Source organism: Styela clava, chromosome 2, assembly GCF_964204865.1.
Source record: "Styela clava chromosome 2, kaStyClav1.hap1.2, whole genome shotgun sequence".
NCBI classification, from domain to species: Eukaryota; Metazoa; Chordata; class Ascidiacea; order Stolidobranchia; family Styelidae; genus Styela; species Styela clava.
The window spans coordinates 24,584,317-24,601,889 of record NC_135251.1 but is presented as its reverse complement, the minus strand read 5'-3'; the positions used below and the strand labels follow the sequence as shown (position 1 = coordinate 24,601,889).

The 17,573-nt window shown below is 36.7% G+C and overlaps 1 protein-coding gene across 1 annotated transcript; it reads left to right on the top strand.

Moving 5' to 3' along the window:
• Positions 1-11,526: 11,526 nt before the first annotated feature.
• Positions 11,527-14,421, top strand: LOC120336780 (TBC1 domain family member 25-like). Its single transcript, XM_039404544.2, has one exon. It carries the CDS (start codon positions 11,529-11,531, stop codon positions 13,443-13,445), a length of 1,917 nt encoding a protein of 638 aa, XP_039260478.2. The 5' UTR covers positions 11,527-11,528; the 3' UTR covers positions 13,446-14,421.
• Positions 14,422-17,573: the final 3,152 nt, after the last annotated feature.

Below are 17,573 nucleotides of genomic sequence, written 5' to 3'. Positions count from 1 at the left end.
TTATGCCGTGAACGCCCTTTACATTGGTGTTTATTCTCTTTAAATCACAAATTTGTGCCGCGGGAACAACGATCATTATTTTTGTACCCGCACGGAAATGTGAAAACTGAGAAAGCGTGCAATTGCCTTCTGCTAAAATCGCCCATGTTTTCATCAACGTGGTATTTAGGCCGCAAACGCCCTTACGTCGGTTTTTATTCCTTCTAAATCATAAATTTGTGCCACGATAAACATGTTAATTATTATTTTTGTACTTTGCACGGAATTGTGAATTCGTGAGTTATTATACGTTCATCGGTGGCGAGGTTCTGCAGACCAATGACATTAAACAACATGATGCGCAACTCCGGCATTTTTGTCCGAAGATCGTATTCGATAGCACGCTCCAATGCACATACTTGACGAGACGAAAACGAGCGGATGTGTGCTGCTTACAAGGCGTAGCACGAATGGTGTTCGTGCCTGTTTTGACAGTTGTTGTCGATTTTAATGATATTTTAGAAAGTTAAGGTAAAAAGAAATCGGAAAAAAGGTAAGGTAAATACTATTGTTGTATATCACACCCGGGCATCGCACTGTTAAGTACATGTGGGAAAGCCAGCCTTTGTCAAACACTACGAAGTTATTAATTCAGTACGGTACGTAGTTGCCCATTTGCCTAAATTACATATTTACTTACCCCTTACAGTTTCAAATAGTTCGTGCACCTCCAGTTAGATTTTTTTAATCAGTGAGGATATATACTCATTGTTGATTGCTGCTTATTGTAACATACTATTGCGCATTTTCTTTTATTTGCGTATTGAATCAAAGTGTTAACAAGTTCACCTAACATTTCACTCATACCGGTCTATATTGTATAGTCTGATTTCTCAAGTATTTGGAGCCACGAATGCTTGTAATTTTCTGACTAAACCCTTTTATTAGTTGGTTTATATACCAAATTCAGTGAAATATTTTTTACATAAAACATGAGATATTGGATTTATCAGCTTTCCCATTCTAAATCATATAGACTGCTTTATTTATTCTTAACGAAAATTAATAAATCTCCTCTCTTTCTTCAGATGTGAAAGTTGTGGACAAACCTGTCTAAGCATTGTGAGACTCCTGCAGCACAAGAGGCAATAGCAGAAATAGTAAGTATATCAATCAAGAAATTAAGCCGACATAAAGCAAAACTTTCAACTATTCGTCTAATCCCAATTTCCTATTATTTATTCACAGGACAACTATAGCAGAAGGGGAGATATCAGAAGTCTGGCGACATATCAGTGACAGTGTGATTCCAAGAAATATAATTAGAGTACTCTGCAATAGAAAAACAACCTATGGAGGCATGCAAAGACATTTGACCCTCCGGTAGAGTTGTGTATGGCCCCCACACCCTGCAGGGCTTGAGGAAAATAACTAAAAATTCCAAAGCGTAAAATTGTATACTCGGTCTTATTTGTAAAAAGGCATAAAACACGCCAGACATACTTAAAACAGCTTTGGAAAATGAGGATTACGGGTAACTCACTGCACCTGTGTTATATTTGGTTCATCAACTTTTGGTAGTACTATAGAAGAAATTCCGGAAGGGGTATAATCATCATTCATGATAAAATACTATCATATATTTTTTGGACAACTTCAATCTAGACCAGGGATCTCAAACTCGCGGCCCCAGAGAACTTCCAGTGCGGCCTTCGAACGCTTAACAATAATTGTAATAGTATTTTGGAGTTTTTTTTATCTAAATGTAATAGATTTTTCAAACCTTTTAAAGTGAAATTGATTATTTACACAGAAAACAATTTACTGAAAGTAGTTTTGGAATATTAATTTTTTTTGTCCACATTTTGACCCAATTAAGAATACACATCAAGCTTGCAAAAGAATACTTGAATAAAACACTTGAGTGATTAAATTAAACGCAAAGTACATGAAGAAGGTGGCATTTTCGAAGAAAATGGGAGTTGTAACAAACTGCTTTTCACAAAATTCTGAAGCACATTGTTTAATTTGTCATATTTCCATCAATACAATGAAAAAAACACAATAAGCTCAGCAGTCAATATGACAAATTCGAAGACCAACTTCGAACAGAAAATTTACATGTGTTTGTATATTAATATAATTATACAACGACTTAGTTACTAAAAATCAATATCAATAATAATTCAAGCAATCCTATGCCACGCAATGTGGTGCGAAATGTCTTTCGAAAAAATCTGTCATTTGTTTTTTTACTGATCTATACATGAAATGATAAAAGTAACTTTTTTGCATTACTGGAATTAATTAGACATTCGCAAAGATCCAGATTAACCCATGATCATGTGGCCTCGTTAGTTAGAGTTGGTACTATAAAATCATTTCATCCAGGCCTTAGTATGCTGGTGACACAAAAAAAGATGCCAAACGTCAGGACAAATGTAATTATTAAAACATTGAGTTTGTACCGTAGTATTTTTGTTAATTTTAGGTTCATATATTTAGATTAAGTTATTTTTAATGTATGTATTATTCTTTCTTTATTCAAAGCTTGTTCAAAAATGATTTTGATGGTTGTACATAGAATTTTATGATTTTTTGTAATAAATACAGTAACTTGCAAATGTTGCAATAATAGTGGAATGCAAATATTAATATGTAATTGCATTTGAAATTGAAGAAAATAATAAAACTTAATCCAACTGTTTAGTTTAGTTTGCATCACAATATATGTCACAAACTAAAACTATCTTAAAAATATCTTCTAAGTATACATTATCAAAAACTGTTTGCGGCTCTTTTTACAATTTCCAAAATGCAATGCGGCTCTCGAAAACCCGTAAGTTTGACACCACTGATCTATTCTAGACGATTCAAGCATTGCTTTGGAAAATAATATCACTTCAATTAAATTGAAATAATCTCGCTATATTAAATACAAAATCGTTGCTATCATAAAGGTAAACCAATTCAGCCACTCGAAATATATTGGCCTTCACAAAGCAATGGAGGCAAAATTGAGAGTTCATGAGCTATGAACATTTGTTCTTTGGAACTTTTCATACTCCACAGCCCCTATTAATTTTTTTTAATTTTAATTACCATGTGATGGTCATACATATCTTTAACTTGTATTTTCTGTCATGATGTATTATCTCAATGTGCCAAACTATTAATTAGTGTGCATATTTTGCTTCCAGATGACATAAATGTATTGTCTATTTATTACCTCAGCTTGGAGTATTGACAAGAAAAAGGTGCCAGTAAATTAGATAAAAAACTTTTTAACTCTTTGTTATAATCAGAATTCACAATCAATAGGAATTATAAACAGCCAACAATCAATGAGAATTATATGCGAAATCCCTCATAATAAATTTGTCTAAAATCGGAGGAAGGCAAAAAAGATAGGTAGTTTCCATCCACACAAGCATTTCAAGAAGACTTGCTCGAGCAAATGAGCATCGTCCGGTGGTCGGTAAGGCTGCTGGTTGAATTCAGCCCTGCAACCTCCCACATAGAAGATAATATTAATCAGTGGGCTATGAGCTAAATTCCTAAATTTAAACAAACCTATCTACGATGCATTATGTACCAGCAATGTTACCTACGATTAACTGAATATGTAATATGTCTAATAAATTCACCTACAAAAGCAAGTTCGATAGGTGCAAACTATGTGTTATGGAATTGTATCACAGCACAGTTTTGTATGACACCCTCTTCAAATGAAATTTCAATGATTAAGCGCAAACATTAAAATTACTAACTTTAAACTTTGTCATTATCTGCAAAATGTTCCACACAAATCTTTCCGCTATCGCGTTTGTAATCTTCTCTTATAAAAATAAACGTCTATGATGTCCAAAATTGCTCTTTACAGCTTGCCTGCCATTCCAGCTTTCCAAGTGAGCAAAACTTCTTAGATATAGAGATTATTTTGTTTTGTTACAGGCGCAAAAAGACAGGTACTACACGTAAAAAAGACGCCGAGTAGCATAAGCGAGCGGAAAACGGACGCGAAAGGCGACGAGAAATATGTGCATTGGAGCGTATCATGAAATACAATCTTTCGCCTGTAGTCTTAGGGAGTGACGTCAGAGTTGCCTATCATGTTGTTTAAAGTCATTGTGCAGACAAAGAAGGAGTGAAACCGCGATCTAAATTTGATTGAAAAGCGGCATTATAAAATACTGAAAATAAAACCGTAAATAATATAAGTTTTGTTTGAGTCCCGCGACAGTCTAAAAACGCTTTTCTAGTCGCAAAATCGCAAAATTTTGTTTGCCTACGGCGCACATTATGTTTGGTCGCCGTTTAGGAACATACCGTCACTAAAATCGAAACACGGTTAATTGTGGGTGGGATTTGCCTTTTATCCATTAACTTTAAAATTGTCGTAGAAATTTTTCGTGTCATTATTAAACAAGGTTGAAAACGCGATTTTTTCCCGGTTTGTGATGATATATAAGATAATTAATCCGAAGTATATCCATCAATTTTTATTGTACTGAAATAAATTTTACTCCATGATTTTAGAGCAAAATTGTGAATTGTAAAAAATTGTTTTGTTTTGTCGACGCAAACGCTGGTTAAATTGAAGACAATTAAATTAATAAAGCAAAACATTTTAAATATGCCCTTATCGGTCACGAATTGATTACTTTGCACAACAGAAAAACCATTTTTCGTTGTAAACGTCGGCTCTTTTACCAAGTGGCGTAATCGCGGCGATGAATATGTATTTTTGATTTAACGATATACTTCATATGCATTTTCATTGTACGAAATAAAATTGTACTTTTCGGGATTTTGTATCAGTTATTGAGATTTTTCTAACGGCGATAACGAGTTGGCAAGATTCCAAAAATACTTGTTAAAATTAAATACACTTTTTATCTCATATTTTTATGTCCACCGATCGCCGTGGCATTTCAGAGAACTAATGTTTTAATTTTGACTTAAGAAGAAGCAACCGCGAGTTACGTTGGACACAATTAAACTAATATATAAAGACATTTTAGAATTTTGTAGTTGTCAGATATTGAATATTTCACGCGACAAGAATAATCATTATACGCTGAAAAGACGTCCCTTTAACGAGCGCGTAATGCGAAGACTGTTACAGACCGCAATGGGAATTTATGATTATGAACCCCCTCCCCCCCTCCTTTTGAAAATCCTGGCTGCGCGCCCGACAGTGGCGTAATAAGGCCCACCAAAGTATGCGGATAGTCGTCCAAAACGCGCAGACGATCACCCGAAATCGAGCAAGCGATTTCTCTCATTCTGGTCACAACGATCACGATAGGAGAGAGATTGCCGGCGTGGGCGAGTTCTTCATCGGCGGCGCAGATGCCATTTCGGGCGATCGTAATTAATATTTGGCAAGCCCTATGACGTGTTGGTGACGTCGTAGTGACGTAATTTTTGGATGGCATATTCAGGCGGGGGGTTAGGAATTACGGTCTGGTATAGTTTAGTACCACATATACTTCTAGTGGGCGTGGCTTAAAAATTTTTAATATGCCACTCCTGACCCCCACCTGACTACGTCATCCAAAAATTACGTCACTCCGACGTCAATATCACGAAATAGAGCTTGCCAAAGTATAACGACGTCACCCGTAATGGCGCCTGCGCCTACGTTCATAAACTTCCTAACGCCAGCGATCTCTCTCGTTTCATGGTCGCTTCGCAGAGCTCAAAATGAATATAAAACACAAGCGAGACGCCAATTTCCGACAACGAACATTCACAAATGCCTCATCTGAGCAACAGTGTGATTCTGTGGGTGGATATATTAATTTACGTTCACGCAATGGATATAGTTGGGTACAACACATAAAAATACCTATTATTTTATTTGTTATACGTTACCTCTAACAAAAGCCATACACAAGCAGAAACTGACATAATAATTTACGTTTGATGCCCTGCGATATACCAAATATTGTGCCACACTTTAATAATAAATAGGATTTATACGTTTTCACTTTAAGTAAGGTTTTAGACAAGCAGAAATAGACATATTAATTTACATTCACATGGGTGTAGTTTCGCACCACAATAACTTCTAGTGGGTGTGGCGTAAGAATTTTCGCATATATCGTCATTCAAAAATTACGTTACATATTTTATTCTAAATCTCCATGTGACTACGCCCTCCAAAAATGGCACCACTGCGGCGTCCCAATCGCTCAATAGAGCTTATTAAAGCATATACATGTAGAATCGTGATATATTAACCCATACGTGGTAATCAGATACGTACGGTGATGGGTCTAGTTTAGTACTACTTTGAGCAGTCGTGGGCTAACCATATTTACATATTCTATTCTAGAACTCCCTGTGACTACACCCTCCAAAAATGACATCACTACGACGTCACAATCACGCAATATAGACGATTAAAATATAAGAACACCAGAACGGGATATATGGCATATACGGCGATAGGTATAGTCAGTGATTTCCCTACACCCCCCCCCCCCCTATAGGGGGTGAACACCCCCCCTAAAATTTCAAACACCCCCCCTAATTTTGAGGTGCGATTCCACACTGAGGGGTTCTAAACCGCAGTCTGCGGGCCAACTACGGCCCGAGTGACGATTTAAAATAGCCTGCCGAACTTGAGTGAGATAGTTTAATCCTTCATGTGGTACCTTTCCAGTTTTAGATACCGTCTATTGTTACATCATTATCACAGTTTAAGCACGTTTATTTCGTAACAATTGGATTATTCCGGTATCTTATGTATAGGAATGTTTATTATGATTACACACTGCAGTATTTTAGATATCAGCCATATATTAAGAAAGCTTAAAGATGTCACAAAACGAAAACTAGGCACTGAAAACAGACGTTTTTTAGATGAATGACAGCAATTTTATTTCTTTATTGAAAAGAATCAAACTTCAGCGATTTGTCTTCTTACAAAATATTTCAGTTCTGAAGGAATACAACATTATGCGACATTATGATCAGTTGACGAGCGTATTTCAAAATTTAATTCATACAAAAGTTAAACAAACACGTTCAAAAAAATTAGAAATGTGTAACAAAACAAGCCATAAGTAGCCATGCATACAATGCCAGATGAGCAAGTAACTTCATTAGTCACTATCAGTTGCAAATTACTTGTTGAAACGTAGTAGTATATATTTACGGTTGAAAGCCGTGCTTGTTATCTTTTCCTCGGGAATTCTATCAGCTAAATTTTATAAATATTGATTTTATTGCATAACAAACTGCGATGCTAGGTGTATCTAAAATCAAGCTTAGAGCCTATTTTGGTGCCTATTTCTCAAAATTTTCTCAGGGCGCTTAAGCGCGTCCTGAACCCCAGCCGTGTCGTCCCGCACTTTTCCTCGCTCCCCTTTTCTGGCCCTACAATTTAATTCTGCTGTGGATTTTGGCTGGCCGTCAAACAACTTGGGGGGCCCCCATGTACATAGTTTCTTAAATACATACCATTTTTTTAAGAATACAAATAGCCTAGTTTTACCTCTAATAGCAAATTATTTACCACCCCCTAAATTTTGAAACACCCCCCCTAAAGAGAAAAGCTGGGGAACATACTGGGTATAGTTTAGTACCACAAGTACTTTTATTGGTCATAGGATATCCATCTTTACATATTTTATTCTAGATATCCATGTGACTACGCCCTCCAAAAATGGCACCACTGCGCCGTCCCAATCGCTCAATAGAGCTTATTGAAGCATATACATGTAGAATCGTGATATATTAACCCATACGTGGCAATCAGATACGTACGGTGATGGGTCTAGTTTAGTACGACATGTACTTTGAGCAGTCTTAGGCTAACCATATTTACATATTCTATTCTAGATCTCCCTGTGACTACACCCTCTAAAAATGACATCAGTACGACGTCACAATCACGCAATATAGACGATTAAAATATAAGAACACCAGAACGGGATATATGGCATATACGGCAATAGGTATAGTTTAGTACCACAAGTACTTTTATTGGTCATAGGATATCCATCTTTTCCACGACCTTGGTTACGACAGCCGATAAGCCCGATATTATGAATGTACTGGTGCCGAAGTGTGTAGGAATCAGTGTACCGAAGACAATAATATCATCCATTGGATCGCTTGAGCACTGTTTTAGTTTCACTCATTCTCTCAAAAAGAGCATAAATGAATATCTGCAGTGCACAACTAGTTCACAAATTTTATTTCCCTTCATATCTTGCTTTACTAAGCTATCAACGATTTGATGGCCTTATTTTCCGACGTCACATGTAGCCCAGAACGAAAAATCTGCAATCTTTGTATTCTTGTTTTTAAACTGTAATTTCAATACTCAAGTATAATGGAGGTAAATTAGGAATGCTCAAAATCACTCACAATAAATTCTTGTTCTGAGCGAAAATATATAACAATTTGCAAAAAAAACTGTGCTAAAATATATGTTACATCCATTCTTTCATTTCGTAATAGTAACATATGACTTAATATATTCCGTTCCCGGGGCATTTTAAAAATTTTCAACTCTTTTGCGTGATTTTGACGACGTGTTGACGTAATGTTTGGAAAACATATCCACGTAGTTCCGGCGTCCTTATATTTCAATCAGCTATATTGCGTGATTGTGACGTCATAGTGGCGTAATTTTTGGACGGCGTAGTCACAAGGATATCTAGAATGAAATATGTAAAAATGGTTAGTCTACGACTAATTAAAATGTACTTGTGGTACTAAACTAGACCCATCTTCGTACGTGTTTGGTCGCCACGTTGGGGGTTAATATATCCCGATTTTGTATCATTTTACTTTAATCAGCTCTATTGCGCGACTGAAACGTCGTAGTGGTGTTGTTTATGGATGACGTTGTTACAAGAAGATCTGAGATGAAATATGTAAAGATGTATAGCCTATTTACCACTAAAAGTACTTGTAGTACTAAACTATACCCATCGCCGTATGTGATATATATCTAGTTCCTGTGTCTTTATATTTCAATCAGCTAAATTGCGTGATTGGGACGTCGAATTGATGTCATTTTTGGGTGGCGTATTCACATGGATATCTAGAATAAAATATGTAAAGATGGATATCCTATGACCAATAAAAGTACTTGTGGTACTAAACTATACCTATCGCCGTATATGCCATATATCCCGTTCTGGTGTTCTTATATTTTAATCGTCTATATTGCGTGATTGTGACGTCGTAGTGATGTCATTTTTGGAGGGTGTAGTCACAGGGAAATCTACAATAGAATATGTAAATATGGTTAGCCTACGACTGCTCAAAGTACATGTGGTACTAAACTAGACCTATCACCGTACGTATCTGATTGCCACGTATGGGTTAATATATCACGATTCTACATGTATATGCTTTAATAAGCTCTATTGAGCGATTGGGACGCCGCAGTGGTGCCATTTTTGGAGGGCGTAGTCACATATAGATTTAGAATAAAATATGTAACGTAATTTTTGAATGACGATATATGCGAAAATTCTTACGCCACACCCACTAGAAGTTATTGTGGTGCGAAACTACACCCATGTGAATGTAAATTAATATGTCTATTTCTGCTTGTCTAAAACCTTACTTGAAGTGAAAACGTATAAATCCTAGGGATGGGCCTGGATTCGGATCCGGACTCGGATTCGAGTCGAATCCAGGCATTTTTTGGACTCGGATTCGATTTCGAGTCCGCGTCATTTTTACCGAGTCTATAATCAATTCTGTTTTTACTAATTTACGCCTATGTTTGTACTTTTGCCTCTATAAATCCCACTACATAAATTGACAAGGTAAAATTCAAGGTTAGATCTGTAACAATATCCATCGTGTGCATTATAAACACTCCTAATAAAACGACGACAGATATCCAGATAATATAACGCAAGTTAAAAACTATTGATCGCTTATAACAATGATGTTGCGCCAGTCGCCTTCAAATTATCTATCCTTTTTGGTATACATGTGGTACACAATAAAATATGTGTTATTGTAATATTTTTGAGTTTTTGATTCGCGTAAAATGAAACATGCTCTGGATCAACCCAATGTGGAATCTCATCAATACCTCTTTTAAATCGAGTTTATTGCGTGCAATCCTTTCGCTAAAAAGGCAATGGAAAGCATGGAGAGTTTTAGAACGTTTACATGAACTACTAAATTGCAAGCAGACGTACCACGTTGTATTAACGACGAGTGGCATTTCTCTACCATATGCGCACATGACATAATAAATTTACGGCTAGAAATATTTGGAATTATGGGAAAGCATTGTAGTCGAAAGCTTTTTATTTTTTATATTGACATTTAAGAATTTCTGACTAGCCGCCCAGAATTGACGCAAGGTGGGCTGAAAATCCAGTTCACAGCCTAGGCGCACATTGATCCACGTTTACGTTTGTATTATGGCCGCCAAAAAAAGAAAAAATATATATTTAAAATGATTCAACAGCTATTTGCGAAACCATTAGGCAAAACATATGAACTACGACGTATGTTTGCGAGCGCACGATGCTGTAGCATGGTCAAAAATACGTTTTTCTGCTTTTCATTATGACGTCACGGACTCGGCAGATTCGATTCGAGTCCGTGACCTATTACTCGGATTCGTCGAATCTCTGTAATGCTGGACTCGTCCCATCCCTAATAAATCCTATTTATTATTAAAGTGTGGCACAATATTTGGTATATCGCAGGGCATCAAACGTAAATTAATATGTCAGTTTCTGCTTGTCTATGGCTTTTGTTAGAGGTAACGTATAACGAATAAAATAATAGGTATTTTTATGTGTTGTACCCAACTATATCCATTGCGTGAACGTAAATTAATATATCCACCCACAGAAATCAGAATCACACTGTTGCTCAGATGAGGAATTTGTGAATGCTCGTTGTCGGAAATTGGCGTCTCGCTTGTGTTTTATATTCATTTTGAGCTCTGCGAAGCGACCATGAAACGAGCGAGATCGCTGGCGTTAGGAAGTTTATGAACGTAGGCGCAGGCGCCATTACGGGTGACGTCGTTATACTTTGGCAAGCTCTATTTCGTGATTGTGACGTCGCAGTGACGTAATTTTTGGATGACGTAGTCAGGCGGGGGTCAGGAGTGGCATATTAAAAAAATTTTGAGCCACGCCCACTAGAAGTATATGTGGTACCGTACTAAACTATACCAGACCCCAATTACCAACGCTTACAGTCTTACCCAAAACTTTACGGCTCGAACTGATTTCAACATGAGTTTCTTCTTGTTCTATGAATCTTATTTCTGTATTTAGTTATCATCTTTTGAATGGGCTCAAATTAATTCCTGAAAACTATTGCTCTATCTTTTACATTGTGATCAAAATGAGAAGACTGTGTCAGGTATACGGTACCGCTACGGTTGCATCAAATCTGCAAATGCAACATACGGACATGCATAAAATTGTAAAGAGCCTACTTGTTTTTCTGTCCTCTTTATATAAATATTCTAAAACTGATAATATGCTGTGATTATCAATGAATACTTAACTAGACTATATTCTGATATTTGTGTTATGTTACAGTTATATTCTTCTCATAATTATGTAAATATAGGCAATATCGAGAAATGTGGCAAGAACAAAACTGTTTCTTGTGGCGTGAATATAAAATCAGAAATGTCATTGAGACATGGCTTTCGACGCTCTCATGATGTCAAAGAGGTCATACATATCAGAGCAAACAAACATAGTGGTTATTTCAACTCTGATTGCAAACAGTTTGCTATTGATCCACATGTGACAACTTTTGCTGATATTCGAGAAATATTGGTTAATGCATTCAATCTTACTGAATTTTTTGAAGTAACTTACCTGTGCAGAGATGATAGAGGAGAAAATATGTATCTTTCTCTGCAAACTGAATGGGATTTGGATGCTGCATTTTTGACATCATCGGAACCATATTTAATATTGAAAATCGAAATTGGATTACCCGAAACTGAAGACTGCCAAGAAGCAGAAGAAGAAATAGAAACTTATGTAAAAGATGCAAAATCTAAAGATTTCTTTTCTTCGTTTGGTTCTTCGACAAGATTTCAAGTTCCGCGGGGATGGTCTGAATTTGCTGGGAATGCAATTGCTAAAATAGCAAGTGGAATTAGCCAAAATATCACATTAGAACAAGAAACTAATACTTTTTTTCCAAAAAAGTCTCCTTTGGGTGATTGCGAGCTTCATGAATACCTCGATGACAGCGGTCGTCTTGTAAAACCTGAAGATATGCGATTGCGAATCTATTATGGAGGCGTAGAACCATGTTTACGAAAAGTAGTTTGGAGGCTTTTGTTGAACATTTTTCCAGATAAATTAACAGCAAAGGAAAGAGTCATTTATATGAAACAAAAGACAAAGGAGTACCATTCTTTATATACACAATGGAAAGCATTAGAAGATCATAACAAATATATACAAGAATTGAAGAAAATGATATGGAAAGATGTTTTACGAACAGATCGAACACATCCTTATTATGCAGGTCGTGATGATAATCCTCACTTGTTATCTTTGCATAATTTGTTGCTAACCTATGCTCTTACTCATAAAAATGTTCGTTACTGCCAAGGCATGAGTGATATTGCTTCCCCAATTCTAATGGTAATGAATAATGAACCCCATGCATATGTCTGTTTTTGTGGTGCTATGAACAGACTTGAGACTAACTTCGATAGTGCTGGGGAAGTGATGATGAAAAAATTTGAGCACTTGTCTCTTTTACTGAGACACCATGATGACGAATATTTTGAATTTTTGAAAGAGTTGGGAGCAAGTAACATGTATTTCTGCTATAGATGGCTGGTACTTGAAATGAAGCGTGAATTTAGTTTTGATAATGCTCTACTGGTGCTTGAAGTTATGTGGAGTTCTCTTCCACCACAATCACCAGACGGTGATTTAGTATTGGGTACATTGAATATTGACAATGAATATGACTGTGTGGAAAAAGAGAGTTCTTATGTGAAAGCAAAAAAGCGACATTCTATGCCTAACCTGACGCTTAATGTGAAAAGTTTACCTACACTGAATGTTGTATCGTCTTATAATAATTTAAAACAACTTGGTGACAATAGGAACGCACAAACAAACTTTTTCCCATCAATTTCAAATCCATTCGGTAATGCATCGAAATATGGACAAGGATCCTTTTCAAGTAGTGGAGATACAGGGATTGGAATCTTTTCCCCAAGAAGTAGGTTTGAAACCGATTCACTATCTCTACCACCACCTGAGGAATTCGGATGCGGAAATCCATTTTTGTTATTTGTCTGTCTAGCTGTCCTGCTCAGTCAAAAACAAGAACTAATGGACTCTAAAGTAGAATATGCCGATCTTGTGATGCATTTTGATAAACTTTCTCGTAAACATTCTCCTGCGATAATACTTTCAAGGGCAATGCAACTTTTTGCATCATACCTGAAATCGCAAGCTATGTGACTTTTATTTATCATAATCATTAATTAGTTTATCAATAATATTTAAGAATCATGACAATGAATTTGTTTGAGCCCTATGAATTCAATTATGTAATCCGACATTTCTTCATTATTTTTATTCAATTTATGTTTATCATCCCTAATTCTTCAATCTTGGTAGCTGGTGTAGGCTTTTAGAAAAGCATTTATTATTATTCACTGGGCGAAATATTTAATGAATTTCAATTTAATTTTAAAATATATGCCCATTGTTTAAAACTATTTCAATACATCCACACAATAAGGTATTTGAAGATGAAGTATTTACCTGAAAATGTATATATTTTGAAAATCTCTGACTCAAACTATGAGGTTTCTGCTATAATATATATACATGGTATTCATAAAGTTCTAAATTAAATTACCAGTAGGGATATGCTTCATGCAAATAACGTTGGGCATGTAACGGTCTATTGAATGAGGTAAAAAACCTAATAACCACTGGTTAAAATAAAATACATTTATTTGATTATGATATATTAAAAACCGACTTGATAACAAAATTGTAACAGAATTTTGAGTACACCTACCCTGTATATTAAAAGTTTAAATTTGCTTCAAAAGACATTTTCAATTTCAATCCTTGTTACCTTCATGGAGACAATCTACTACAACATTTATGACATTTACTAAATGTATTGATCCTTAAAAAGGCGTAAGACAATTAGGTAAATGATAAATATACTTTAGTTTAGATGAATTAGCTATATTTAATTTAGATGCTATATTTTAGTTATCCAAATATCCTGTGTCTGTAATATTTTCTAATTGCATCATAGATAAGGATCAAATATTTGTTTTTCATCCTAGCCTAGAAGGTAGTGTGTGTTTCCTGGTGCCAAATATGCTCATGGGATAGAATACTGTTTTGAGCTGTACTGTCTAAATTATTGTGAATGTTTAATTTGTGCAATAATACACAATATAGTACTTTACAATGATGTTCATATTGAATCAGAAATAAGGTGAAAAGGATGACAGTGCTGCAACATTGGCGTTTGTGCTGGGCTTTACTTTATATCATAAATATGCTTTTCGGTTTCCGGTAGGGGGAATACATGGGTGTTGTCTATATATGAGACACAATATGCAGTGGCCATAGTTTTCTGAAAACACTTCATCAATTTGATTGGTTGGTAATTCTACTGATGGTTATATGTGCAACAGCATCTCAGAAGCCTTTCATATCTAATGATGTCATCAAGGAGCTGATTATCTTGCGCTGATTGGCAACTTCCAATCACATGGAAAGATATCATTGGGTTGCTTCCCATTGTCTCACATCGTCGCTTGTGGCTTTCCCCACCATTAAGTCCATGCATTTATTTATTACCACGATATAATATCGCAATTTGAATTTTTTTTAATAGTCTTTCGAATTTCTTTTACAGAGACCCATGTACTTACGGTATGCGGTACCGGTATTCAATAGTCAAAGCTTTGCTTACCGTGCGGTGTTTAAGGCAGGTATGTGGACGACTTCTTCCTTCAATTAAGTACTATTTCCAAATCCTACACCATCTTGTCATATTTTATGAGAGTGAGAGAATTTATGATTCGTCAAGTCAAAAAATAAACTGATTATAAGATGGAGATCATTTTATCGATATTTATAATTTAATTAATTTATCATTCTTAGCCACGTTGCTTTTCTGACGCAATCACCTCTACAGTTAATAATCCAATACTAGAGCCTTGATTCCAAATGTTACAGCATATATATCAGGAGTCTGCAACCTTTCGTCGCTCGCGGGCCAATATTAAAGGTTGCAAGTCATTGGCGGGCCGCACATATTTTTAGAAAGTTAAAAATCGAATGGATGACCGATAAATCACATTTTATCACACAGATCAGAAGTTAAATTTTGAGCAGCGCGCGAAGACTGACCATTTGAATATTTTTTGCGCCATTAAACCATTTGCACTTGGCATCAACTTTTCTGCGTTTTGTTGCCATTTGTCTAAATTATGATTAAATTATAGGCTCATTAAACGAGTAATTGTAAATTATATACTTGTTACATTATGATATATCTACACTAGCCATATTCTCCCGACATGGTTCATTTTTCGCTCGCAAAGCCTTCGCCGAACGTCGACGGGGCGACGCCGATTTTGCCCCGGTTGCTCATTGTATATCGTATTCTCTCTTTTATCTTCCACTCGCCGCGTTTGTCTCGTTTGTTTTCTGTTTCTTTTACTAAATCATCGGGGCTAGCCCCGAAATTATGACGACACAATGCCGACGTTTCTTACAACAACGTGTTGACATATTCACGCATTCCTTCTCGTTCGTTGGTTGCTTGAAGAGTTGATAGTTTCCTCGCCTCCGTTTTTGTCGCTTGTTTCGCTATTTAAATCAGTTAGAGACCTTTAGTCCATTTGCTTTCGATTTTCCACATTCCTTTTGAGCTCCTCACTTCTTTCCGTCTTCGCATTTCTTAGCCTTAGACCTCATAATGAATAAGGTTGATGCACTACTTCGCACTCCGTTTTCGCAGCTGCCGCTGGAACAAAAATTAGAGGTACAACGTCTTGGGCCTTATCAACCAAAAAATTGTTCACTGGGACAATTCCATGACGGAGGAAAGCGTCTGCGTACATTCTGCGCAGAAACTTGGTATAAAAAACACGAATGGTTGTGTTACAGCGAGGACAAAAATGCACTTTTTGGTTTTTATTTTTTTGTTTTTATTGCCTACTTTTTGCTACCGCCCGTGACTCACGTTGGTGTAAATTTGGTTTTAGAGATCTTAAACATCTTTCCGAGCGTGCCAGGGATCATCAATCTTCTATGGAGCATCTGGACAATGCAGTAAAATACCGAACATTCGGAAATGTTAATATTGCAGCACAGTTGGATGAAGGACGCGCGGTTTCTATTCGTCGGCACAACCAAAACGTCGAGAAAAACCGCCATGTTCTCGGTCGATTGATAGATGTTTTGAAGTTCATTGGTTGTCACGAGCTGTCCCTCCGTGGGCACGATGAACGGGCTGGCTCTTCTAATAGAGGGGTATTTTTGGATATGGTGGAATACACCGCATCCCTAGATACAGTATTGAGAGATCATCTTGATGTCGCAACTGTTTCGAAAGGGACATCTAAGGATATCCAAAATGATTTGCTCGACTCAATGTATAAAATTTATTTACAACATTTGGCTCTGGAAATTGAGAATTGCCAGTTCCTTTCGATTCAGTCTGACGAGACAACTGACATCACGTGCGTTTCCCAACTGGCTGTGCTTTTTCGGTTCGTGAAAGATGGTAAACCTACCGAGAGATTTCACAGCTTTGTACCAATCGTTGATCGCACGGCTTGCGGGATATCGGCTGTACTGAAAGAAGTGTTACAGCCTTACAACCCGAAGTCAAAATTGATAGCTCAAACTTATGACGGCGCGGCAGTCATGACTGGGTCGAAACATGGTGTTCAAGTTTATATAAAAGAAGATTTTCCTCATGCGCATTTTTTACATTGTTATGCACACCAATTTAACCTCGTTATTAAAAATATGTGTCTTGATACCCCTCTCGTCCGTATATTTTTTGCAAATGTTTCGGGGTTTTCTTCATTTTTTTCCGTTTCGCCGAAGCGCTCTGACTTCTTTCGCCAGATATGTAGCCGCCGTCTCCCAGCTTGTGCACCAACACGTTGGAACTTCCAATCACGCATGGTGCAGGGCGTGTCCGAAATTAGGTCTGAGCTCATTGAATGTTTCAATGGCTTTCAGAGCTCTCCGGTTTGGGACGAACGCTCTGTGAGGAAGGCGGCAGGTCTGAAGCGTCTGCTAGAAGATGGTGAGTTTTCATTTTTTCTCGCTTTTTTCTCCACAATATTCTATCACGTGGATGTATTATACGGCGCATTGCAGTCAAGGCTAATGGATGGAGCGTCTGTGCAGTCGTGTATTTCAGACTTCTGCGATGCTGTATCTCGTATCCGGGAAACAATAAAATACGACGACACATGGAGTGCTTCTCTACGCCGCGGGCAAACAACGCAGCGTTTGATTTTGTCTGCAAAGGAATGCTGTGACATTCTGGTGAATCAAATAGGCGATCGTCTGCGCACTGAACACCTTGCC

Excerpts from the sequence above, each read along its gene's own strand:
- LOC120336780 (XM_039404544.2), top strand. The coding sequence starts at position 11,529 with ATGTTACAGTTATATTCTTCTCATAATTATGTAAATATAGGCAATATC.